Source organism: Triticum aestivum, chromosome 4D (assembly GCF_018294505.1).
Source record: "Triticum aestivum cultivar Chinese Spring chromosome 4D, IWGSC CS RefSeq v2.1, whole genome shotgun sequence".
Classification (NCBI taxonomy): domain Eukaryota; kingdom Viridiplantae; phylum Streptophyta; class Magnoliopsida; order Poales; family Poaceae; genus Triticum; species Triticum aestivum.
Genome location: NC_057805.1, coordinates 86,042,856 through 86,068,430, shown reverse-complemented (window position 1 = coordinate 86,068,430; position 25,575 = coordinate 86,042,856). Strand labels below are relative to the sequence as shown.

General features: G+C 50.8%; 2 protein-coding genes across 2 annotated transcripts; one reads left to right on the top strand and one right to left on the bottom strand.

Annotated features, from left to right (window-relative positions):
• The first annotated feature begins 4,740 nt into the window (after window positions 1-4,740).
• On the top strand, window positions 4,741-7,199 carry LOC123096383 (uncharacterized). Its single transcript, XM_044518122.1, has 2 exons — window positions 4,741-6,843; window positions 6,935-7,199. Exon 1 carries the CDS (start codon window positions 4,741-4,743, stop codon window positions 6,751-6,753), a length of 2,013 nt encoding a protein of 670 aa, XP_044374057.1. The 3' UTR covers window positions 6,754-6,843; window positions 6,935-7,199.
• A 144-nt stretch (window positions 7,200-7,343) lies between these two features.
• On the bottom strand, window positions 7,344-19,040 carry LOC123096384 (uncharacterized). Its single transcript, XM_044518123.1, has 2 exons — window positions 16,054-19,040; window positions 7,344-9,140 (listed from the first exon to the last, which is right to left on the bottom strand). Exon 1 carries the CDS (start codon window positions 17,832-17,834, stop codon window positions 16,587-16,589), a length of 1,248 nt encoding a protein of 415 aa, XP_044374058.1. The 5' UTR covers window positions 17,835-19,040; the 3' UTR covers window positions 7,344-9,140; window positions 16,054-16,586.
• Between the last annotated feature and the right edge of the window lie 6,535 nt (window positions 19,041-25,575).

Sequence of the window (25,575 nt, the reverse complement as noted above, 5' to 3'; positions counted from 1 at the left end):
GCACGCCAGATCCAGGTCGATGGCGGTGGATGGCGGGCGTAGGCAGGCGGGGATGGTTGGCTGGCGGTGGCATTGGTCCTCGCGGCGCGACACTCTCCTCCTTGGCCTATTGTAGCTTCGCCGGTCCAAGTGGCTAGCGTGCTAGTGGCGGCGGCTCCTGGATCAAGATCTGGCGCGGACAAGTGGCGTGGGGGCGGGTTGCGACCTCGGCGGCGCGCTGCATTTGCTGCAGGGCGGCTCGGGGCTACTCCTCGGGGTCCCAGCGTGGATGTGGGCTGCCACAGCATGGTGGTGGCTCATGGCGGTAGTTTGGGTCATTTCACGGCAGTGGTTGGACATCTTCGGCGTTGACCCGTCGGTGAGCAGCCTGTGTCGGCATTCGATCCCTCTCCTCGTCGTCCGGACGCTGCCTTCGTCAAAGGGTTGGCCCTCTCCCAGGTGTGGTCCATCACTCGTCTCGCGCCCGGTGCTGCGGGACCGAACTCGTCTCGCGACCGGCAACAGGACCGAAATCGTCTCGCGCCCAGCAGCAGGACGGGACGATGCAGGCCAGTTTTGGCTGGCCTATTGGGTCTCGGTGCTGGGGGCCGCCCAGGGGTGCGAAAGGTTGGGCCTTTCCACTCGTCTCTTTGGTTGGGGTAGCAGCAGGTCTGGGGTGTCGTGGTGTCAAGGTCTTGGATGTCGGGGCGGTGGCCCCGGTGGTGGTAGCGCGGTGCTCATGGGCAGAACCAGTGGCTCAATGTTGCCAGGTGGCCATGACCGTGTGGGCAGCGTAGTCGCTTGGGGTGTGGCGTTCGATGACGGTGAGTGTTGGCCGGGGTGAAAACATGTTTGATCTTTGGACGGACCAGCGACGGCAAAGCTCCTTCCCTTCCTGAAGGCGTTGCGGCGGCTCTCATTGCCTGTCGTGTTGCTCCAGGGGAAACTCTGATCCTCGAGTCGGGCGGTGCCGGTGCTCCAGTGTCGTAACCTTCCTGAAGGCGCCGCCTTGGAGCCCACGGTTCATCGTATGCTGCTTCATCTCTTCGCGGTCATGTGTTCACGATTGAGGACTCTGGTTGCTCTTGTAGTGTTAGGAGTGGTTTTGCCGCGCTCAGCGCCTATGTATCATGCCTTGGGTGTGTGCGTGTGTTGTGGTTGCTTAGTCTGATTGTAGATGCTCTAGGACTTATATGTTTGCTATTGTTTCAGTACAACAAATATGTGTACCATACATCGTGGTATCTTACCGAGAAAGGGTTTCCCCCGCTTTGTATTACAAAGAAACCAACACCGATCACATAGCAATTGCTGGGGCGAGTAGCACAATAAGCCCAAAAGAAAGAGAAAGAACAAAGAAGAAGAAACAAAAGCCAACAACGATAGCTCGACAAAGCACGGATGACCTGCCACCGCTGCACCCTTCAGAATCGACCCACCACAGTCCAAGGCACCGATCCACCACGTACCAAGCAGCACCTCCAAGAAGGAATGCGACACCAATGACGTTGCTACCCGGACGTGTCCTAGGGTTTCTCCCAGCACGCGGAAGGGAGTGGGGGCTGGATACCACCGACACCCTCCAGGAAGGGATGGAGGCACCCGCAGGTGTCACCGCTTCAGAGCCGGAAGAACCGGCAAGGATTTCCCACGCACTCCAAATCCCACTGCCCAATCGGGCCGAAACCAACCAGCCAACTCGCCGCCGACCAGCATGCGCCACCGCAATCTTGACGCCACCCACGCCGCCTCATTGAGATCACCACCACGAGGCCAAGAGGACGGAGAGAGAAGCACCAGGCGTCGGGAGCAGCAACACCGAAGCCGTGCGGGAGGGAACCACCTCCACCGCTGTTGTGCGGGAGGCACGTGCCTCCGGCACCGTCGCGGTCGCCATCCGGATGCGGCAGCAGGGCATACTAGGCCACCCCTGGCCAGGTCAGGCCAAAATTAGGCCCGCAAAGTCCCACCGGCCACGCTGCAGCAGGTCGTCACCAGCGCCGCCAGCACCCACCCGCGATCCTCCCCCCCCCCCCCCCACAGACCCAGATGGGCCCAAAGGGCCCAGATCTGGGCCGAGCGGGCACCGCCAAATCACGCCGCCGCGTCACCCTGCCACCAATGGCAGCGCAACCGCCCAGCAAATCGCCCGCGACCACGGTAGAGAACCCCGCCGCCTAGGAGCACCACGCGGCGCCGCTCCGCCCCGCGTCAGAGCGACCCGAAAGGGGAAAGGCCAGCGGCCGCCCTGGCCAGGCTCGGCGCCGGACGCCAGCAACGGCGAGGGAGGGAAGAGGGAGGGCTCGGGGAGGAGGTGCCGGGGGCGCGGCCGGTCGCCCGCGGGGGCGACGCGCGATCGCGAGGGGCGGGGGGCTAAGTCAAACCAATTCTGTATTCACATCGTGTTATCTTTGGTGACAGTGTGTTGACCTCGAGAGAATTGATGAATTGCATTGTACAGGCCACAAGGTGGGGAATCAAATAAGCAATGCGACTTCGGGATCTACACTTGGGAGTACTTTTCTTTACGTTAATTATCGCCAACCTTGCCAATTTGGAAGATCTATGAATAAAAAATTCCCTGTGTCCGGTCAATGCGCTAGTCAAGTTCAATATTACTATCCAAGTCAAGTTTTGCTGTGTTTTCTTTTGCGGGGTAGATTTATTGCTGCTAACCCTGATACTTACTGATAGTTAGGGTACGTGTACCTACGCTTCTTCACCACCAGTTCACCACAAGGTTCTGCCATGGATGGATAGCTTCCGAGTCCTGGTATGAGATGGCTCCTCCCTTTTCTCCGTAGCCGTGCACTTGTAGCGCGCTTCTTCAGTTTTTGTGCCAAATGAAAGGATGATTTGCATGCTGCATTGGCCATCTTCCTCTCTTTCATTTTTGGAACAATAATTATATGCATATTTCTTCCATGTATCTGTTACAAGACTAACCATGGTCGCCGACTTGTCAGTACTGTAGGTACAGTTAGGGACTGACGGAGGAACATGAATCAATCATCTTGAGGCCCTGTTTGGTTTGGCTGTGGATTTCTAAAAATAGCTGTAAAAAATCTGTTGTGAAAAAATAGCTGTGGAAAATCTGATGTGAAAAAGATGTAGGTCATTTGGCAAACCAGCTGATACAACTTTTTTCAGATTTTGGCCCGCGGCGGAATCAGATTTTGGAAAGCACGTCCTGGGCTGCTTTCGTTTTTGGTTCAGATTTTGGCAGCGGATTTCTGGAATCGGATTCTGCTGGGTTCGCCCTTTGGTTCAGATTCTGCTGCGCGGCAGCGGAATCCGTCGATAAAAGCTGAACCAAACAGGGCCTGAAGCTGGTAATAGCTCGCTGCGGAGATAAGCAACAACTCACTCGGATCTCATAGTCCCCTTTCCCGTCGAGGTATGTCCATCCATCCCCTGCATATTGCTTAGGTGCTCGTTACGTATCTGATAAACTGAAAAGACAAAAAAAACTGCAATGAAGAGCTTACAAAAGACTGTGCTTAAGAGTTGATTTGGATCAATTTAGAGACTGTACCAAAGTATGTTTTCATACTGTATATTTATTTTTTACAGTTTCATGGTTATTTGTTTGGGATTTTTTTCTGTAGACTTGATCAAACGTAAAACTGTTTCGACTTAAGGAAAAATTTATTGGCCTCGCTCAGCTCACCTGGATGGATAGAGCACATAGTACACAGTGGCTTGCTATTTGTCGCTTTTAAACCTTATAAGCAGTATTTATTGTGGTTAAGAAACAACTTTGGTCCTCATTCTGTGTAACTTCACTAGCAGGACGTATAGGCTGCTGCACACAAGAGCGAGAATGTCAGGAAAAATGGTGGATGCGCGCGGCGTAATCACATCCATTTTCATCATGTTGAAAGAGGACATGTACGTCCTCATCCGCATCGAATTCTTGGTGGCACTAGTCACGATGATGTTCCTGGTGATGTTCATCGTGGACTTTCACCGCTGCCGGTCTCGCAACTTGATGGCAATCAACATGCTGCAGATCATTGATGGCCTGTCCGATCATATTGTGTATTATCTTCTAGGGGCCATGCAGTCTGCAAGCTTCAGCAATCAGATGTTCCCGGTCTGGTCCATCGTGCTGGTGAGCCTCCGTGCCAGCCTCGGCTACCTCTCTGGGTATGGCATCACGGACCGCGAGCGGCAGCTCACTGAGGCAGCAAACGTGATAAAGTTCATAGTAGCAGGGGTCTTGAATGGCACACGCGGCCTGGAGTTTAATGACCCACTCTGGTTACTCTAGGCCATTCTGGTGCTGAGGAGCGTGTGCAGATTTCTCGCACATCATAGGGCGATCAAATCCTTGTGGCACGGCCGTAGCTCGGAATTCCTCCCGGAGTACATGCAGGAAAGCCGCAGCGACCGTGAAAAGGGCGAAAACTTGGACAGCCATCAAATGTACCTGGTTTACGGAGAGTCAAGTCAGAAGGTCAAATTGCAGAGGCCTGGGTATACTCTGCATCTCAATGTCGTCAATCCTGGATCACTCATCACACTGGATAAGATTTCAGATTGCCCTGGGCATCTGCTGAGCTCCAGCAACAGCAACACCAACAGCAACAGCAACAACAACAGCAACAGCGACAGCAAGAGCAACAAATACAAGGATATGAGCCTGGCCTTCACACTGTCAAGGCTGCTTCGCTGTAGGCTTGAGACGCAACGCTGCACCAAGATATCAAAGATGAGATATGTGGTCTAATCATTTCAAAAGTTACTGGTCAAGAAAAGATGGAGGCCAAGAGGATATTCAGAATCCTACAGTGGGAGCTTGGATTTGTCAGAGACTACTTTTACACCCTCTACCCTATGGTCTTCTGTCAAGGTCTTTCTTCTCTCTGCTTCAGCGTCTTGCTGTCCATGGTGACCTTCGCTGCCGCATTTTGGCTGGCGATCAGCATCCGCAAGGCCTACGAGCCCACCGAAGAAACCGTTGTGCTCTGGGTGGGCGGATGGAATGTTGACGTTATCATCACTTGGGTGTTCCTCTTCATGATGTTCAAGGAGGTATGGGAGATCATCACCTACCTGCTATCAAACTGGACAAGATTACTCCTTGTGTGCAAATATGTGCAGCAGAGCATGGAGAGTGAGCAGCGCCAACGTTCAAGGAGGTCTGGGAGATTGTCACCAACTGAGTATCTGATAAGTTTGTTCTTTGCCTCCAAAATTGCTCTCACGGAGAGTATGACAAGTTTGTTATTTGTCTCCAAAATTGCTGACCCATGGGATGGCCAAATCGATCAGTATGATTTCCTGCAGTCCTGTACTTACAACCCATCATTTTGGGAAAAGGCAAAATCAGTTACCCTGGGAAAGACTGCAAGAAAATTAGATGGCAGAATATGTGGTGAGCCTATCAAGATCTCCGAATGTGTAAAGAAAGCAATCCTGCAGGCACTCGGCAAAATAGGCCTCAACAATGATCAGCTTCCCAGAGAAATCCCATCACTTAACGCAGGCAACCATTTTCAGAGGTACAAATGGGCCTGCATGGATCTAGACACATGCTCTCAGGTCATTCTGGTGTGGCACATCGCCACCAGCTTCTGCCAAATCAAGCTGGTGAAAGAGGGTGAAATTGATTTATCCAAGCCCGGGTTTGTGAGCTCAGCCTGGTCATATCTGAAAACACTCTGCCGCCCTTCCAAGCCATGCATTGTAGATGATAAAATCCAAAAGCAACTTGACCTCAAGACTAATTACGACACCGCAACCAGCTTGTCACGGTACTGTGCTTATCTGCGGGTTTTTCGGCCTGAACTGTTGCCGGATAGTTTTGTTGTACCAGACTTGATATTTCTAGAAACCTTGCAAAAAGCTCAGGAACAAGCCGATGATTGCAACTTGAAATGGTGTTGGTATAATAAACTTATGGTAGTAGCGCAAGAAGCTGCGGAAAACAATCAGGATGCTGCACGAAACCATGTGGATAGGAGGCTGAGCATGAACATAGTGCAGCAAGGTGCTACTTTAGGCAAGGACCTGATTTCCATGGATAAAGAAATGCGTTGGCAGATTCTAGCTGGAGTGTGGGCTGATTTATTTGTGCACATCGCCCCCAGTTGGAATGCAGTAGATCACAAGAACAACCTTGAGTCAGGAGGTGAGTTCATAACCCTCATATGGGCATTGCTTTGCCACTGTGGCATCGAGAAGAGCAGCATGTGGAAGAATGGTAAAGTATGTGAAAGCAATGCTCAAGTACAAACCAGTAACACTGAGTCCACGGAGGAGCAGCAAGAATCTGAAAGCAATGCTCAGGTATCTCAGGAAAATAATACTGAAACCAGCAACACTGAGCCCATGGAGCAGCAAGAATTTGAAAGCGACGCTCCAGAACCTCAGGAAAATAATACTGAAACCAGCAACATTGAGCCTGAGAAGCAGCAAGAATCTGAAAGCAATGCTCAGGTGTCTCAGGAAAACAATACTGAAACCAGCAACACTGAGCCCGTGGAGCAGCAAGAATCTGAAAGCAATGCTCCAGAACCTCAGGAAAATAATACTGAAACCAGCAACACTCAGCCCGTGGAGCAGCAAGAATCTGAAAGCAATGCTCAAGTACCTCAGGAAAATAATACTGAAACCAGCAACATTGAGCCCGTGGTGGAGCAACCAGAATCTGAAAGCAATGCTCAAGTACCTCAGGAAAATAATACTGAAACCAGCAACACCGAGCCAGTGGACGAGCAACCAGAAGCTGAAAGCAATGCTCAAGTACCCCAGGAAAATAATACTTAAACCAGCAACATTCAGCCCGAGGAGGAGGAGCAATACGATGAGGATGAGACTGAGTGATCAAGACTCTGATACAAGCAGATTTACATGAAGGTGAGTGCGTGATTATCTACTTTTACATGTGTGTATTTTTATTTTTATTTTTTGTGGCTGTAAATGTGTGTACTTTACCATGTACCTGCAGCATGCCGACACTACGATTGGTTAGAATAGTAAGTGGTGAATTCACTTGGAGGACTATTGGAGCAAGTGAAAGAAGCCCCTTGAACAGATTCACTGCATTTGTTGGAGCAAAGGACTTGTGGTTTGCAAAGTATATGTGTGAAGAGCCCCTGTCTGGGCCATCTGAATGTTGTTGTTGATGATGCTTCTTACTGTCATCTTTGATTGACTGTTGTGTATTTCACCAGACACTCTGGGATAAACTTGTATGGTGATTTCTTTTGTCATGTTATATTTTCTGTTCTGCTTGCTGTATCAGATGAAAAAAGGATGCAAGTTAACGTTATTGTCCTATATCTTAAAAGTAGCCAAATTTGTAAGCTGGAATTCCCAGCAAACACTTGTTTATGTGGGGGCCTTTTACACACTTAGATATCGGGAAGAGAAAAATAATGACCGTTTTGACACGCACTGGCCTTTTCCTATTCAATGATGTGATCGATAGTTTGACTCTTCAGGAGGTCAGTATGTCGGGGCAGGAATTCATTTGGGCCAATAACTACGAAAAACTCGATAAGGTACTAATGAATACCGAATGGGAGCTAAAATTTCCTATGAGAACCGTGCGGGCCCTAGAGCGTATAGATACACTTTAGGACCATGCACCCATCATTCTCGATTCTAACTCTACGAGCCCATCGGTTCGCCACACTTTCAAATTTGAATTGGGATGGTTGCACCCGGGTGGATTTGTATATGTAATCAAGAATGTATGGAGAGGCTCGCCGTTGGTTGTACATCGATCCAGAGGTGGAACTTTAAAATAAGGGCCACAAGGCAGCTCCTATCTAGATGGGCGAAACACAGAGTGGTATGCACAAAAATGGAAACAAAAGCCTCTCCATCATTATTGATGATGTCCACAAAATCGCAAAGACTCGCATCCTGTCTCAACAAGAGATTGATCTAAAAAATCAACCTAAGATTGCACGTCTAACGCGAGAAGAGGAAATCAAATGGTACCAAAGATCAAAAGCAGACTTCCATCTTGGAGGGAGACAACGATACACAATACTTTCAAACGGTCGCGAGTGGTCCGCATAGGAAGAAGTGTATTTTGTCTCCAACAAGATGAGGAGTGGATCAAAGGTCAGGCAGAGCTAAACTATCATATCTCCAAATAATACAAGTCACTGTCCGGGGCTCCGGATGAAGAGAATTTCACCCTGGATGAGACCAAAACAGATGATATTCCACAAGTGACGACAGAAGAAAATGGTATCCTCACTGTACCTTTCTCTGAAGAGGAGGTGAGAGCTGCAGTGTTTCAAATGGAACATAACAAAACTCCAGGCCTAGATGGCTTCCCCGCAGAATTCTATCAGAATTTCTGGGTTGTCATCAATTCTAACCTAATGGATTTGTTCAATTGTCATCATGCCGGCCAACTTGACCTATCAAGGCCAAATTTTGGCGGGGTTGTTGTGTAAGGAGGTTGAGTGGATCCAACAATATAGACCCATATGCCTCCTTAAAGCCGGCTTCAAGATCTTCACCAAAGTAGCTACTAATAGGCTCAACACGGTTGCTGACTATGTCGTCCGACCATCTCAAACAACTTCCATGCAAGGAAGGAACATAAACGATGTAGTGATCCTTCATGAGACCGTACACGAGATGCATCGAAAAAATATGAGTAGAGTAGTATTCAAAACTGACTTTGAAAGGGCTTATGACAAAGTCAAATGATTGTTTCTTCAACTGATCGTGAGAAGGGCTTCTCCAGGAAATGGCGCCGGTGGATGCAAAATTTTGTCACTGGAGGCAGTGTGGCTATCAAAGTTAATGATAATGTTAGCCATTACCTCCATACAAAAAATTGACTGCATCGGGTTGACCCGATGCCTCCAATGTTATTTGATGAAAAAGGGTTTCCCCTGCTTTATATTATAAAGCAACCGCACCAACATCACCAACATCCGACAACATCAACGATCCAAGGTTCAAGGTTCAAACAAAAGCAAAAGCAAAGAGTGCAAGAGTCTAGAATAAGTTCAGTTGGGGGCACAACAGAACAAACCCCTAAAAATGAAAGAGCCTACTAGCTAATCCGGCTCAGGTGGTGGTGGAGGGGGCGGGGGCGCAATGGATCCGGCGGTGGAGCGAAGTCCTGCGATGATGACGACGATGTTTTCCCGATCGAACTGCTTGCTAAGCGGTCTCTAGAGCTGTAAGAAGCCTCACATTTTGTAGATAGCGTCAGTCCCATGACATGGAATCACATGCTCAATCACGATTTTATTGTGCACATTTCATAAAGTCTAGGCGAGGGTACCCATCGCCACCCAAAGGGATGGGCGCGCCCTGCATGGAAAGCTAAGGATCTCCCAAAACATGTCCGGGAGATTATCATGACACCAAATCCCACCTACAACATCCCAGAAACAACTCCAAAGAAAGATCGCCGCTGGGCACCGGAAGAATATATGGTTGGAGTCCTCCGGCACCCCACATAGAGGGCATAGCCCGTCACTGGGGTCGTTCCTCTTCGGCACTTCCATACCCGAGGGTAGGCGGCCACGCACCCATTGCCACAAGAAGATGTGAATCTTCATCGGTAGTTTAATCTCCCATAGGAGAGTCAGTTCAGCTCAGCTAGACTTGGGGTGGCCAACAATGCGTGGTACAGGGATTTGGTTGAAAACGTGTCGCTCGGCTCAAGAGTCCAAGAAATGGCATCATGCTCAAGGGAGGGGGAGTGGAGGGCTATGCACTCCGGCAGCTCCTCCCACTATTGTCTCTCAAGTGGGCCGAAGGTACGCCGAAATGCGATGCACCCAAGGTCTGCTAGAGCCGCACCCACCATGCGTCACTTTTTCTACTTCACACCGGGACAAAGGGTGACGATAGCAATCCCCTTTGCCTCCCAGGCCGGGGCAGGATAAGGGGGGCGGCGGTCAACCATCAACTCTCGATATGCATATTGATCAATCAATCTTCGCGTCCTGCCAGTTCGCTAAGTAGACTCACTCTACTGAGGGGCAACAGCTGCCCGTAGAGCAACAGCCTTGTCCGTCAGTAGATTTCAACTCTACTTCCGCCGAAGCAAATCCATTCAACCAACAACTTGGGGCCGCGCTCTTCCGAAGAAGTATGACTATAACCCTAGCTCAAATCCAAGAAAAATATCCAGCTCTGCCAACAGCTGACGATCTCGACAGTAATGCTAAAGACGCCATTATGGGGATGCTCAAATTAAATACCAGTTTGAATGGGGCATTAAGATTTTATTTAGGATCGCAAAAGCCTTTTCGGGATGGAGTCTTTCGGATCCTGGGAATCTTCCAGGCTATCAAGATAGAATAGAGCAAATAATGCATAGTAATGGAAAGGATATCAATAGCTTGCAGGATTTGATAGAAAAACTTCGTTTGGAGTCATGGGACTCCAGACAGATAAATGCTATTCTCTATATGCCAATTCATTTTGCAGAAATTCAGGGATTGGAGAAAATGAGCCTTTAACGGAGGTACGATGCATTACCTTGTATGCGAAATCTAATGAAATTCTCATTCATTCCAAAAATGATTTTTGAGATAGAACAACTTGTTTATGGAGTTAGCCCCCAGTGGAGAAGCAAGGCTTCCAGGCTCACCATCAATCCAGGCAAAGCAATCTTCCCAAACTAACTAATTGTTGAATTAATACTTGCTATACTAATAGCTCTTCAATTTGTTTATTGCTGCTTCATTGCCCTTTCCCTTTGCTCTAGCGTTAGTCGCAGGAATCCCTTTTGTGTTAGTCGTAGTCATTTATTCATAGAAATCGTGGGAACCTACATCGTACCTTCCGTAGTCAATACGATGAAACCAAAGCCGTAGCAGAGGAAGGAACCGATCTGATAGTAGTATTGAGTTCCAATGGATTATTTATTTCATGACCCTTCACCCCATTCCTACTAGATATCCAGAATCTACTCCTCCGAATTCCTTGCCCGCTGACTGAAGAAGCTCCCTACTCCGGAATTCCTTGACCGCTGACTGAAGAAGCTCCCTACGGTGTCCAAATCGAGGGATCAATCCAACAATCTTCTCCTTTCATCAAAGGAGTAGGTGGAAGAGTTAAGAGAGAAATTAAGCGATAGTGGTTGAGCAGTGAGAAGTGCACAGGAAGTGTACTTCGAGCGATGGGAAGCTAGCATGAAAGGTAGAGCAGAGGTGATAACAATAATCTTTCATCCTGCAATGTACTCATAATTGAGAACTGGTAATGTGGATTTTGTTCCATGCAGCTACACCTTTTCGAAAGCAAATTCGAGGAAATCGGTTCTTTCTTCCCATCCCAACCTGTATCACTTGACTTTTAGATTGGCAAACTAATACTAGGTTGATGACTTCACTTCTCTTGGGAACTTGAGATTTAAACGTGTACACATACTAAAGAGCGCATAGAACCGTTCCGCGAACGGTCTGTCGCCCGACCACCGATCCAGCCAGAACAATGTGTTCATATCCTACCCAACCGAGATCGAAGATCCTATCTGAAGAACTGGCATCAACTATATGATTGATTGCCAGAATTGGGAGCCACCCGCTCTGGGGGCAAAAGCTAGGGGTTGCCCACGCAAATACTTTGCACGGATAATCTAGAGCCACAAACCCACTTCACCGGTCTCAATGCGCCACAACCACTTAGACAGCAAGGCGATGTGCATCCGCTTGGATGATATGACCCCGAGACCGCCTTGATCTTTTGGTTCGCATATCTCAGACCATTTAACCATGTGATACTTCTGCCGATCGCCCTGTCCTGCCCAGAAGAATCTGGATATGTGTTTGGCAATCTCCTGGTGAAGGGATTCTTGTAAGCTATAGAATCCCATCATATACATCAACATGCTAATCATATGGAAGAGTTCATCAAGACTACTCGTGCCGCCTTGGAAAGCCAACACCCTTGCCATGGTTCAACTCGGTGCTGAACCTTGGCTAAGGTCGGGCGGAGGTCCTTTTCCTAGAGCCGGGAGTCACTAACCGGCAAGCCGATATAGGTAGTTGAGAATGATCCTGATCGACAATTAAGTCGATTCGCTATGCTGAGGGATTCCTCGGCGGAGTAGCCTATTACCATCGCTTCGCTCTTTGCGAAGTTTATTGTCAATCCCGACATTTCTTGGAAGCACAAGATGAGGAACTTAAGGTGTTGAATGTCCTCGTTTGAGCCTTCAACCATCAGGATTGTGTCATCCGCGTATTACAGGTGGGTAAGACCCCCATCTCCTACCAGGTGTGGGCTGATACGTCTCCATCGTATCTACTTTTCCTAATGCTTTTGATCTTGTTTTGGACTCTAATTTGCATGATTTGAAACAAACTAACCCGGACTAATGTTATTTTCAGCAAAACTACCATAGTGTTGTTTTTGTGCAGAAATAGAAGTTCTCGGATTTGAACGAAACTTTTTGGAGAATTATTTTGCAATAAAAAATACTGGAACCAAGACCCACAGGAGGGGGGGGGCCTGGCTGCCCACAAGACACCAGGGCGCGCCAAGCGCCCTGGTGGGTGGTGGGGCCCTCGAGGCCCGCTGACCCTAATTCCGGCGCTATGAAATCCTATTTTTTCAGAAAAGAATAGGAGAGGAAGTTTCATCGCGTTTTACGATACGAAGCCGCCGCCACCTCATGTTCTTCATCGGGAGGCCAGATCTGGAGCCCGTTCGGGGCTCCGGAGAGGGGAACCTTCGGTCTTTGCCATCACCAACCATCCTCCATCACCAATTTCATGATGCTCCCCACCGGGAGTGAGTAATTCCTTCGTAGGCTCACTGGTCGGTGAGGAGTTGGATGAGATTCATTATGTAATCGAGTTAGTTTTGTTAGGGCTTGATCCCTAGTATCCACTATGTTCTGAGATTGATGTTGCTATGACTTTGCTATGCTTAATGCTTGTCACTAGGGCCCGAGTGCCATGATTTCAGATCTGGACCGTTTATGTTTTCACCATTATATCTATGTTCTAGATCCGATCTTGCAAGCCATATGCACCTATTATGTGTTATGATCCGTAAACCCCAAAGTGACAATAGTTGGGATACTTTCCGGTGATGACCGTAGTTTGAGGAGTCCATGTATTCACTATGTGTTAATGTTTTGTTCCGGTTCTCTATTAAAAGAAGGCTTTAATATCCCTTAGTTTCCTTATGGACCCCACTGCCACGGGAGGGTAGGACAAAAGATGTCATGCAAGTTCTTTTCCATAAGCACGTATGACTATTTACGGAATACATGCCTACATTATATTTATGAACTAGAGCTAGTTCTGTGTCGCCCTAGGTTATGAGTGATATATGATGAATATCATCCAACGAATTCGCCAATCCAATTCCTACGAGTTTTCCACATATTGTTCTTGCTACGTTACTATTGCTATTGCTAGCGTTACAACTGCTACAAAATTATCATTATTGTTGTTACTGTTACCGTTACTGTTACTATCACTGCTATCACCATCAAACTATCATACTACTGTGCTACTGATCACTTTGTTGCAGATATTTAATCTCCAGGTGTGGTTAAATTGAAAACTCAACTGCTAATACTTACAAATATTCTTTGGATCCCCTCATGTCGAATCTATAAATTTGGGTTGAATACTCTACCCTCGAAAACGGTTGCGATCCCCTATACTTGTAGGTTATCATGGGTAAACACCCGTAATGTGTCCGTCCATCTTTGCTAGGTCCAAGATAGCCACTAGGGTGTCTACCACAAGGTTAAAAAGGAAGGGTGACAAGGGATCTCCCTGCCGCACCCCTTGGGCCGTGTGGAAATAGGGACCAACTTCCCCATTGATATTGACCGCCGTGCGCTCGCTCGATACGAGCTGCATAACACACGCAATCCAATGGGGGTCGAAACCTCATTTCGACATCACCTCCCGAAGAAAGGACCAATGTACCGTATCATATGCCTTATGAAAGTCAATCTTAAAGAAAACCGCCCATAGGTGTTTCCTTTTGACCTAGTGAAGGACCTCGTGTAGGACAAGACCCCATCCAAAATAAATCGTCCCTTGGCAAACATTGTCTGGTTAGGATGATGGATCCGGGGGCAAGTAGGGCCGCCCTAGTGGCGTACCCTTTGGCCAGAATCCTAAAGATCATGTTCAGAACCGTGATCAGGCGGAACTGTCGGATATCCGATGCCCCCGAAACCTTAGGGATAAGTGAGACAATCCCATAGTTCAGGCGCGACATATCTAACGTTCCTCTAGAGAATTCGAGGAACAAGGCAAGGATATCCCCCTTGATGGTTGGCGAGAACACTTGAAAAAAGCGAACCGGTAGACCATCCGGACCCGGTGTCGATGCGGGGTTCATTGATTTGACAAAGGTCTCCACCTCTGCCTCATCGAAGGGCGCAAGCAAGGATTATTCTCCTCCAAGGGAATCTGTTGTTGCACCACCCAAATATTCTCTATTGGGGTAAGCCCCCCCTAGGTCGTTCGGTGAATAGCCTTGTAAAACCCATCTACATGGCTCCGAATCTCGTCCGGATCCTGCAGCATCTAATCCCCATCCCACAACAGGGAGATGGTACATCGTCTACAATGGCCATTAGCAATAGCCTGAAAGTATGTTGTGTTTGCATCGCCAAATAGAATTCAGTTCCTGGATCCCCGTTGTCACCAATATTATTCCTCCTTGGCGTAGATGCCCGTTAGAGTATCTTCGAGGCTGTATCGTTGGCCCACTCGTCCAAAGATAGGCCACCACCATCTGCACGTAGGTCGAGGGCCTGAATCTCCACGAGTAGGGCACCCTTCTGGACCCTAATGTCGCGGCCTACGTTGGCACCCCAGCCTTTCAGGAATTGTCTGGAGCATTTAGCTAGGTGGTATCACTCATCCACCGTGGACATAGCTCGGTGTGGTTCTTCTTTGGCCGCCACCCAATGCTCTTTGGCCACCGCAACGAAACTGGGTTGGCGTAACCAGAAGGTCTCGAATCAAAACCGCGGCGGGGGGCATGGCCGTTCATCCTTCGAGGATAGAAGGAGGGGGACATGGTCGAATCCAATGCATGTAATCGCTTGCAATGTAGCTAATGGGAACCGAAGTTCCCACTCGGGTGACATAAACACCCGATTGAAGACACTTTGGGTTGGGGACACCTGTCTATTAGTCCAAGTGTAGCGTGCCCCAACCCTGTCTAACTCGCGGAGGCCCAGATCCGCAATCCAGTCGTTAAAGCATTGCATCCCCAAAAGATCAACACGGGTGTTATTCTTATCCGACGCCGCGCGGAGAAGGTTGAAGTCCCCTCCAACACACTGGAGGGTGGCGAAGCCAATCTTGACCCGGAGCTCCTCCAGAAAGGCAGCAGACCGACCATGGTCCACCGGGCCATAGACCACAATCACTTCCCACTTGAAGTTGACTGCCCTTTCCCACACTTCCATACTAACGAAGAACTCTCCACGGTCCATGGAGCCAACCTCAAAGGTGGCGTCCTTCACTCCCGGAAGGATGCCACAGGAGTGTCCCGCCACTCCACTAAATGGCAGCCAGTGCCATGCAAACAAGTGTCGACTAAGGCGATCAAGTTCCGCAAGCGAAAACTCAGTTCTCATCGTCTCCTGGATCGCCACGACATCAATGGACTCTTCTCTCATATATTCTATAAACTCCCTACGATGGCCACCATGGTCGAAGCAGCGCAGGTTCCAAAACAGGGCAAGCATGTCTATTCGTTTAGGGGGGTCCACCCTGGACCCCATGGTAGTGGATGCACTGAGCGCACGTTGGAGTAGGGCAGTTCGAGACCACGTCTGCCCCCTTATTTCCTCCGGCACCATGTCAGTGCGTCCCCGCCTGCCAGATGGCCGGGGTGTGGGAGGAGCGATCTCTTCCGATGAGGAGGCCGCTCAGGCCCGAGCCGCCACAAGGCACCCTTCTAGTATTTCCTTAGCCCGAATGGTCGCAATTTGTTCAAGCGCGGGACCCTTCTCACCCCGAAAAACTATCGCGGAGTCTGCCGCTACATTAGCTAGGTGACCCAAAGGGACACCCGCCAAAGCCAAGAAAGAACCATCACAATCATCATCAGTATTGAACGAAACAGCAATGGGGTTGGATGGACCTGTGTCAAGGTTTTGTGCCGCGGCACGACGCAGCGCCTTCTCCACTGCATTGGGCGACGCCCCCTCCAACCTGGAAGCCGAGCCAAGTCGCGAACTCTTCCGCGCCGTAGTGGCCGGAGATTACGCGGACCGGGGCCGTCCCTTGGCCCTAGGGGGCCGCGTTGTAGCCGGGATAGCCGAGGGGCCATCCGGAACCACAGGACCCACCTGCTCCCTAGCCAGCATCGCAGGCATGGGGCCGGGGTCCGGAGTCGAAGAACCGGTCGGCAGCGGCGAGGCCAAGCGAGGCGAAGAGGGGGGCAAACGTCAAGCCCCGCGCTGCTGGCATCACTACTCCCCTCGTCCCCGGTCAAAGAAACCGGAGAGGAGAATAGCAGTGCCAATGCAGAGCCTGGCCGGACGGCCGATGCCTCCTCTAACATCGCCGTGAAGGTCTGCAGATCCTCACCCTCAACTGTGGTCTCCACCGGTGGTGCCGCCGTCATGTCCCGCTTGGGGAGGTGCTCAGTGTCGGCATGCTTGAGAGACACCCCTATCCTCGGCGACTCCTCGTCATCATCCTCCAAGCTCGGGGAGTGGCTGCGACTTCGGTGATGGGGGAGTGGCAATGGCCGGCACCACCCCCACCACCATCCCCACGCCCCTTATCTCCGTCCGGGTCTTTACCACCATCCGAGCCAAGAGGGGCAGCACGGTTCTCCCCCTCGACCGAGATGTGAAGGTCGTAGCCGATGTCGTTGAAGAACATCCCTATCGTAGTATGTAGCTTTGCAGGGTCCGGGGTCTTGACCTTGGCGCGCACCGCCGGCACCCGGACGAGGGAGGGACCATCCACCTCGACAATCTTGCCAAGGAGTCTCGACATGTTATGAATGACACACTCCTTGGCAATCGGAGGGAGCCCGCGGATTTGGATCCACACCGTCGAGAGGGTCGCAACCGCCAAGGTATCGACCTCGGGCACCGAGATATTGACAGTATTCTTGTTGAGCGCCAAGGTGAGCTCCGCACTGTGAGTGTGGTAGCGGAGGCTAACCAGGTCCGGGTACACTGCCGTGAAATCGTGATCGGAGATCGGAGTCACCTCCCAATCCCAATCCGGACGGAAGAGGTGTCGAAGCTCGTCCATGATGATCGCCGGAGAGGCCGTCTTACCCCCCAAGACCGAGACGAGGGCGGTCAGGGAGGGTGTAGCCGCCGGCTCCGACAAGTCCATCTGGAGGAAGCCCAAATCATCCAGGGCATAGCCAAAGAGCATGAGCTCCCCTCCGTCGACTGGTCTGGGCAAAGCAATGTCGGATGGTCCATCCTCTTGCATTTGAAGCACGTCGGGGGTTGCTTGCACTCCACTTGGCAATGCCCCTCCTCGCCACAGTTGAAACACACCACGGGCGTAGCCCCCGGAGGAGCAGCAGCCACGGTTGTGGGTGCTGGTGGGGGTTGGTGACCGAGGATGCTTGCCCAGCCGCACCGCCGGGGCGCTGGCCGGCTTTCTTCTTCTGCAAATGCTTCCCTGGTATTGCGGTTGTTGGGGGCCGGTGCGGGAAATTGAGCATGTCGCTATGGTGGATTGTAACACCAAGGTGGGGATTGCTCGGTGCGACCAGACCGGGCCGGCGACCGAGAAAGGCGGGGCGAGGAACGGCAATCCCGATCGCGGCCGCGACCACGCTGATGGTAGGGCGACCAATCCTGGGAGTGCTCGTCGCGCCTGGTTGGTTCGGCCTCGGCAGCCGGGCTCTTGCCTTTGAGCATGGTGGAGCGGAGCTCCGCCTCCCATCGTTCAGCGTTAGGGGAAGGACGCCATGGCTCATCCATCCGGCGAGCCTCACGTCCGTCCACCCGCCGCTTGGGCCGAGGGCCCGGGCAGAGCAGGGAGGAGGGGCGTAGCAAACGGGGGAGGAGTTGCAGCGTTGGTGGGGAGAGGAGTGAGCAGAAGCAGCCACCCCCGACGGGAGCTGGTGCCCTAATGGCCGACTGGGATCCGTCGGGCCGAGCAAGAGCTCACTTAGCAGGCTGAAGGACCATCAGGGGTGGCGCACTGGGCCCCGAGTCACGGCCCAGGGCAGACGAGAAATCCCCCGGCACAACCGGCCCAGAAGGCCCGTGCCGGCCGAACCCAACACCCGTCTCCAGGAGGTGGGAGGGAAGGGTTTCCCTGTGTATGGTCGCAGGGTGGCGGCACCGAGGAACCATCATACGGACCTCGTCGTTGACGCCGCTGCAGCCGCCGGCGAGGGATGTAAGGCCCTAAATCATACTTGAAGATCTGCACCTCCCGTCGACCTTGACTGGAGCCGGCCCAGATCCGCCGAGGTCGTCGCTAGCAGCGCCACGGGCGAGCGAGGAGGCATCACCCCGTCCTGCCACCAGGTGACCTCCACACGACCGAGGTCTGCCCTGCCGACCACCCCCCAAGCGCGAGCTCAGGCCCCGCGACCTCGGTGTCCGGCCAGCGCACCGGAGACAGAGATCAACGGGGAAGGTAGTGTACAGGAGGGGCGGGTGAGCACTTGCGGGAGGGGGCGGATTTGAGCGCCGTTGTCAATTCGCCAGTCCCCACCTCTGCCAGGCGGTCACCAAAGCGGCGCACATGCAAAGGACGACCGATGGCCGCTGCCGCCGCCTAATCGAGGTCCTCTTCGGCCGCCTAGTCGGCCCACCTAGCGGCGATGCAAGTTGCGGCACAAGGGACTGGGTGAGGAGCGCACGCGGCGACGGCCAGCCGCGAGGGCAGGGCAAGCGCAGACGGCGGGAGAAGGGAGCGCAAGGCCGCCGAAGCGGCCAGTCACCCGGCTTGCATCGCCCATCTTGCCTCCTGATTTCAGCTTCTCTCTTCCACCTCCAATGTTATTTAACATTATCGCTGACATGTTGGCTAAGCACGATGGACAAATTATAGGAGTAGTGTCGTACCTTGTGGATGGTGGTCTCTCTACCTTGCAATATGTTGATGGTACAATTCTTTTTATGCAGCGTGACATGGATAAGGCTTCAAACCTGAAACTCTTGCTTTCAGTTTTTCAGCAAATGTTGGGCCTTAAAATTGACTTCTATAAAAATGCATTGTTCTGCTTTAGAGAAGCCAATGAGGCAGCCGTTGAATACACTAACCTTTTTGGTTGTGCACAAGGTCAATTCTAATATTTGGAAATTTTGATTCATTATCGGTGTCTCACCAATGCATAGTAGAAACATGTTGAAGAGTGATTCATTATCGGCATACCACTAATGCATAGTGGAAACATGTTGAAGAGTATTTAGAGAAACGGATGAGCAGTTGGAATAGCAAGTTGCTCTCCAAGGAGGCGACTGATTTAGATCATTTATGCCTTCACAAATATAGTTATCTATATGCACTACTTCCGGCTCCCAAAAGGGGTCATGCAAAGGCTGGATTATTTCAGATCAGTATTCTTTTGGCAAGGAAACAGTGAAAAGAAAAGGTGTCGAATGGTCAAATGGAGTGTGGTTTGTAGACCGAAAGACCAAGGTGGTCTAGGTATTCATGACCTTTAGGTCAAGAATGATGCCTTACTTAGTAAATGATTGTTCAAATTACTTACTGAGGATGGCCTCTGGCAAAACCTATTGCGCAATAAATATCTAGACCAAAAGGTTTTCGTTATTATTATTTTTGGTGATACAAAATAGATTTATAGTGTCAAACCCTAGGAGTTGATCTCTTTGAGAGGGGAGAGGAAGCGGGCTTGCGCGGGAAACTTCACCGTGTCGACGCAGCGTCAGCGCGCACATAGAAAAAGGCTGGGCGAGACAGCGTGTCGTGCGTGTGAGCTCTACGGTTGGCTCAGCCATGGTGGTGAGACACTCGTGAGGGCGAGCTAGGGATAGAGAGGAAGGAGGGGGCCGGCACGGAGGCTTGTTTGCGACATCGAGGAGAGGTCAGAGGTGAGCTGTGGAAGCTCGAGGCTGTTGGAAGCCTCAGTTAGGGTGAAGCTACAGTGCTCTTGTGCACTGTACGCGCTCTGGAGCGCAACTTTGGTCGGCATGGTTGCTTCCAGGTGATTATTCAAGTGCCATAGGAGGTTCTAGGGATAGGGGAGCTGTTAGAATAGAAAAATGGAGGGGAGAGGAGGTTGTGCCAAGGGGGGTTTCCACCACGCAAATGGTTGATCTCGAGCAGGACAAGGTTACTACAGTGAAAAGGGAGATGAGGGGGAGCTATGGTAGAAATTTGAGGGAATTTGGAGCAGGGTAGACAACCAAAACAGTAAACCCTAGTTTACTACAGAAGGTGATTGCTCTAGTTTTACCCTAGTTCCACAATGATCTACACAGTGAAAACTTGGCTGGGGTGAAAAGGGAAGGAAGATGAGGTTGTAGGAATATTCTCGGAATTTTCAGAAGAGTTTGAATGTTGAAACATTTCAAACCCTATGAATGAGCAGAAGGTGTTTAATGCTGATTTGTGCAATATGATACATAGCACCATGTGGTGAAAAGTTTATGGAATGATCAAAATAGTCCAAAGGGGCTTGGGTAGATGTTCGGGAATTTTTGAAATAACATTAGTATTTTCCCTATTTTAAAGCCATTGGCCTTAAAAAGAATTTTAAAAAATACTTAAAACTTTCAAACTAATATGTTTGAAGGGGATACTTGTCTTATACATAAGTAGACCTCAGAAATGATTTTTAATAAACTTTTGCTTTGCAATAAATACTTTTAGTTCAAAGCTCTATTCTAGGGTTTTGGAAGTGAAAATGATTTTAAATACACATGGCATGGTCATTGCGAGGAATTAGAGCCATAGGATTGGAAGGATATGACTACGGGGATTTATATGAATTATGGACACTTCAAACAACAAGCAAGTACACGCTCAACCAGGCCACATATGCGAGGAGGCCAAAATGGTCGCATGTAACTAAACAGGCCCTTATAGGGTCAAGATATACATATCCAAACATGAGTATGGCTCGGTGGCTCCCATACTCCATGGAGTCTGCTACGCATTTTTTAAAATACAAAATGTATATTTAGACGTTTCAAAAAATTAGATAGTCTATGATTGGTTTTTGTAAAAGGAATCCGGGTTCTTTGTGATGTGTAGCTCGTAATCATGTATCTTCCCTGGCACTAATTGTTTCACAAATCACAGAGCTCCACCCAAAACAAACCACAGCCAATTCCAGTGTGATTTGATAGGTACGCTAGATCGTTTATAGCGCGCATTGCCGCGCTTGTCCATTTTTAACTATTTATGATAGTGTGATAGAAATTAATCTAAATACATGGAAATTCTTGTGTTGAGTTGATTTCATCTGATACTGGGATCCAGGAACGAATATGATGATAGATGTTGATCTAGTATGTGTGTGTAAGTTATTTGTATACTAGCTTCTAATATACTAATACTAATAGAAATAAAGCAAGCCATACATAAATACTTTCCGCCAGTCCTAAAGAATGAGGTGCTTGGTTGTTGATAGTCCACATATCTACTATTTCACGGTTGTTTAAGTGAAATGGAACATACCAAAAGTGATGAGACCTCACCTCTAGCACCTGATAATTCCACATATTCAGTTTTGCCCACCTACATAAAAGCAAGAAATTGCATAAGCATTTACTGCCTTTTTCTTATCAGCCACTCACCAATATGGCTTTGGCTAACCATCATAAGCCTGCACCATGGGTGTTTAAGATACATAACATTCAAGCGTAGAAAATAAAAATATTTTTGCTTGACTCTAAGTAATGGCAGGACTAGAATGTCTCTCCTCCCTCCCTCTCCCTCCTCTTCCCTCTCTCCCTCCGCGCGACCTTGATCCCCCCATCTCCGTCCCCGGCTAGCTCCCTTCCAACCCCCTTGTCCCTCTCCCTCGTCGGTGCGAGCGGTCTGCTAGACGGTCCCGGCTCCTGCTCTCCACGGTGTTGCCCCTCCGCCTCTCTTTCTCGTTCTGGGAACCGTTTTTGGGCCCTGGATAGTGACGAGGACGCCTCTGATTCCGACCCCGATCTCACTCCCGGTGTGGTGTTGGCGTCGGTGGTGGGGAAGGCGGCGCCACGGGCCAGAAAGTTTGCTCCGGGGGGCAGGGGCCGGCCGGTCGCCATCCCGTTGGGTGAGCACGACTGGTCTCAAGTGGCTCGTCGGAGTCGTAAATCTTGTAAGTTTTCGGTTCCGTCTCCGGCTCGTGGTGTTCTTGGGGCAGCGCTTGTCGCTGGCGTGGGCGCGGCCTTGGTTTTCCTAGGCGTGTCTCCTTCGCCATCATGCTCGTTTGGCGCTTCGCCCCCTCCCTCCGATTCGGCAGTGGCGCCGTCGCTGACGGCTCGGTGCAGAGCGGGGGTGGGGGTGACGGCGGCTTCGCGAACCCTAGATCTGGTTCCCCTCCTGGAGGCTTGTCGGCCTGTGGATCATCTAAACCTTGGGCCAACCTTGGTTGGGCCGCCTCCGGCTCCCCCTCTCTCCTCTTTGTCTATTTTCCCTCCTCTCCCTTCCTTGGGCCCTAGGCCTCTTGTGTCTATCCCCTCTCAACCCCACCCCCCACCAGCCCGTTCGGCCCACTCGCCCGCCTTGGGCACGGCCTGTTCGGGGTATTTATGGGTGCGCAAGGGCTCCCTCCCCCATTTCTAGGGTTTTTGGCTTCCTCCGCTAACCTGCGTCAGCGCTGCGTTCCCATCTGTTTCTTCCACAGATCTAGCCCACCCCCCCCCCCCACTCTCCCTCTCCTTCACGGAGATCCTCGCCATGGATAAATCTAGGGGGCTTTTCTAGTGGGGCTGTCTCTCGGAGCAAGCGCCGCCGCGACGACTCATCGGCAGAGGGCGTGGATCTGAAGTATGAGGCTTTCCTCCACTCCAAGCTGCCGAACAAGTGGCTCGCGAGCAGGTGGCTCGTGATCGGGAGGCTTGGGCTGCTGGGACGGAATGGCTCCAGCGGGAGGAGCGGGCGCGGTCGTTGGGTGGTTATGGTTCTTTGACGACCGGATCTGGGGGTGGGGTGGCGCCGGAGGTGGATCCTTGGGAGATGGCGACGACGGGTGGTGCTACGGGCTTGACCTCGTCCAACCCCCGCCCTCCTCCCCGGGGTCCAGTGCCCTCCCCCCCTCGCCAGCCAGCCCGTGCGCCTGGATCTGGCTTCGGTGGCCGTCCTCCGCAGCGCAACTACGGGCCCCCTCCTCAACAGTCCAAAGCTAGTCGTTTCCCCGCATCTGACCCTGGCGCCTCCTCTGGCCTTGGGGATGGTATCCTTCCTCCCCCTCCGCCTCCCCCGCCGCGTCACACCACGCCCTCGCCCGATCCTTCTTCCACGCTCACTTGTTTCGCATGTCACCAACCGGGCCACTTCCAATCCAGATGCTTCAATCCCCCTTTCTGTCTCATTTGTAGGGCCAAAGGCCACCTCACTGTCGACTGCCAAAATCGGATCAATCCCCCAGCCTTTGTGCACTACGGGCTTGGGCTCCCGGGTTGTTCCTTCTTTGCCCTCGACAGTGAGGTGCTGATGGTGGTCGCTGCCCCCTCATTCTCCAATGCTGCCATTATCACCATGCAGGGGCAAAAGATCTCCCCCCGGGTTCTGTTGGAAGGTCTCCAGTTTTGGGATGTGGATGGCTGGGACTGGCAAGTGCATCAGTTGTCCAACTTTGAGTTTGCAGCGGTGTTCCCCTCCAAAGAGAGTCTCGGGATGATTTCTTCGTGCACTAGCTTCACGCTCCCGCACAACCAACTTGTTGTTTCTGTCAAGGCCGCGGCCAGCGGTACCAAGTCGGTGGGACCTCTTTCTGATGTTTCGGTGTTGATAGATGATGTGCCTGCGGGTCTCCAATCTGTTCCCTTTCTGATGGCTTTTGGTGTTCTTCTTGGCAAACCAATTGAAGTTGATCGTGATTCTCTAGACAAGCTTGGCCCTACCCGCATCAAAGTCTGGTGTGTGGATCTGTTGTGTCTCCACGGCGTGGTGGATGTTTTTCCCTAGTCTGATGGTATCCGTATGCGGGTTCGGGTCGAGGGGGCCGAGGCTCTCCATGTTCCACCGCCCCCTCCTCCTCCCGGGTCTTTGAATACTGATAAGCCTGATGATGGTTCTGCTGGTGGTCAGAATCCTAGTGGAGGTACTGATGTGCATTTCACGCAATCTGAGTGGGACGGCATGGAGCTTGAGGTCCGGGAACTTTTCAAGAAGAATGCCCCTGCGGGTGCTGCACGGAAAGAGGCGTCCGAGGCGCCCATGATCGGTGGGGATGGCCTGCTCCGTGGTGTCCAGGGGACGGCGAAGCCTGTGGGCAAGCCGATCTCTGGTGTTTGTTCCATCATGCCGGCCCGGCCTCTCTCTCTTACTTCCTCGAGGATTGAAGATCTGCCCTTATCTCCAGCTCGTATGGTTGATGTCCCTGTAGCAAGAAGAAGAAGATCTCTGTCAAGAAATTTTCCGCCAAGAGTAGGGCTTCGTCGGGCTCCAAGCACTCCGTGGCTGGGTTGTGCCACCGTCTGGATGCTGACCTGGGGGCGGCGTCTGGCTCTGTCTCGGGGGCTACAGCGCCCTCCCCCGCGACTCGCTCTCCGCCGATCCGTTCGCTGCTACCTCTTGAGCACTGCGTTGGATTTCCCCGAAGAGGAAAGGATGATGCAGCAAAGCAGCGTAAGTATTTCCCTCAGTTTTTGAGAACCAAGGTATCAATCCAGTAGGAGGCTACGCGCGAGTCCCTCGTACCTACACAAAGCAAATAACTCCTCGCAACCAACGCGAATAGGGGTTGTCAATCCCTTCACGGTCACTTACGAGAGTGAGATCTGATAGAGATGATAGATAATATTTTTGGTATTTTTGGTATAAAGATGCAAAGTAAAATAAAAGGCAAAGTAAAAAAGCAAAGCAATAATAAAGTGATGGAAGATTAATATGATGGAGATAGACCCGGGGGCCATAGATTTCACTAGTGGCTTCTCTCAAGAGCATAAGTATTCTACGGTGGGTGAACAAATTACTGTTGAGCAATTGACAGAATTGAGCATAGTTATGAGAATATCTAGGTATGATCATGTATATAGGCATCACGTCCGAGACAAGTAGACCGACTCCTGCCTGCATCTACTACTATTACTCCACTCATCGACCGTTATCCAGCATGCATCTAGAGTATTAAGTTCAAGAAAACAGAGTAACGCCTTAAGCAAGATGACATGATGTAGAGGGATAAATTCATGCAATATGATAAAAAAACCATCTTGTTATCCTCGATGGCAACAATACAATACGTGCCTTGCTGCCCCTACTGTCACTGGGAAAGGACACCGCAAGATTGAACCCAAAGCTAAGCACTTCTCCCATTGCAAGAAAAACCAATATAGTAGGCCAAACCAAACTGATAATTCGAAGAGACTTGCAAAGATAACCAATCATACATAAAAGAATTCAGAGAAGATTCAAATATTGTTCATAGATAATCTTGATCATATACCCACAATTCATCGGTCTCAACAAACACACCGCAAAAAGAAGATTACATCGAATAGATCTCCACGAGAGAGGGGGAGAACATTGTATTGAGATCCAA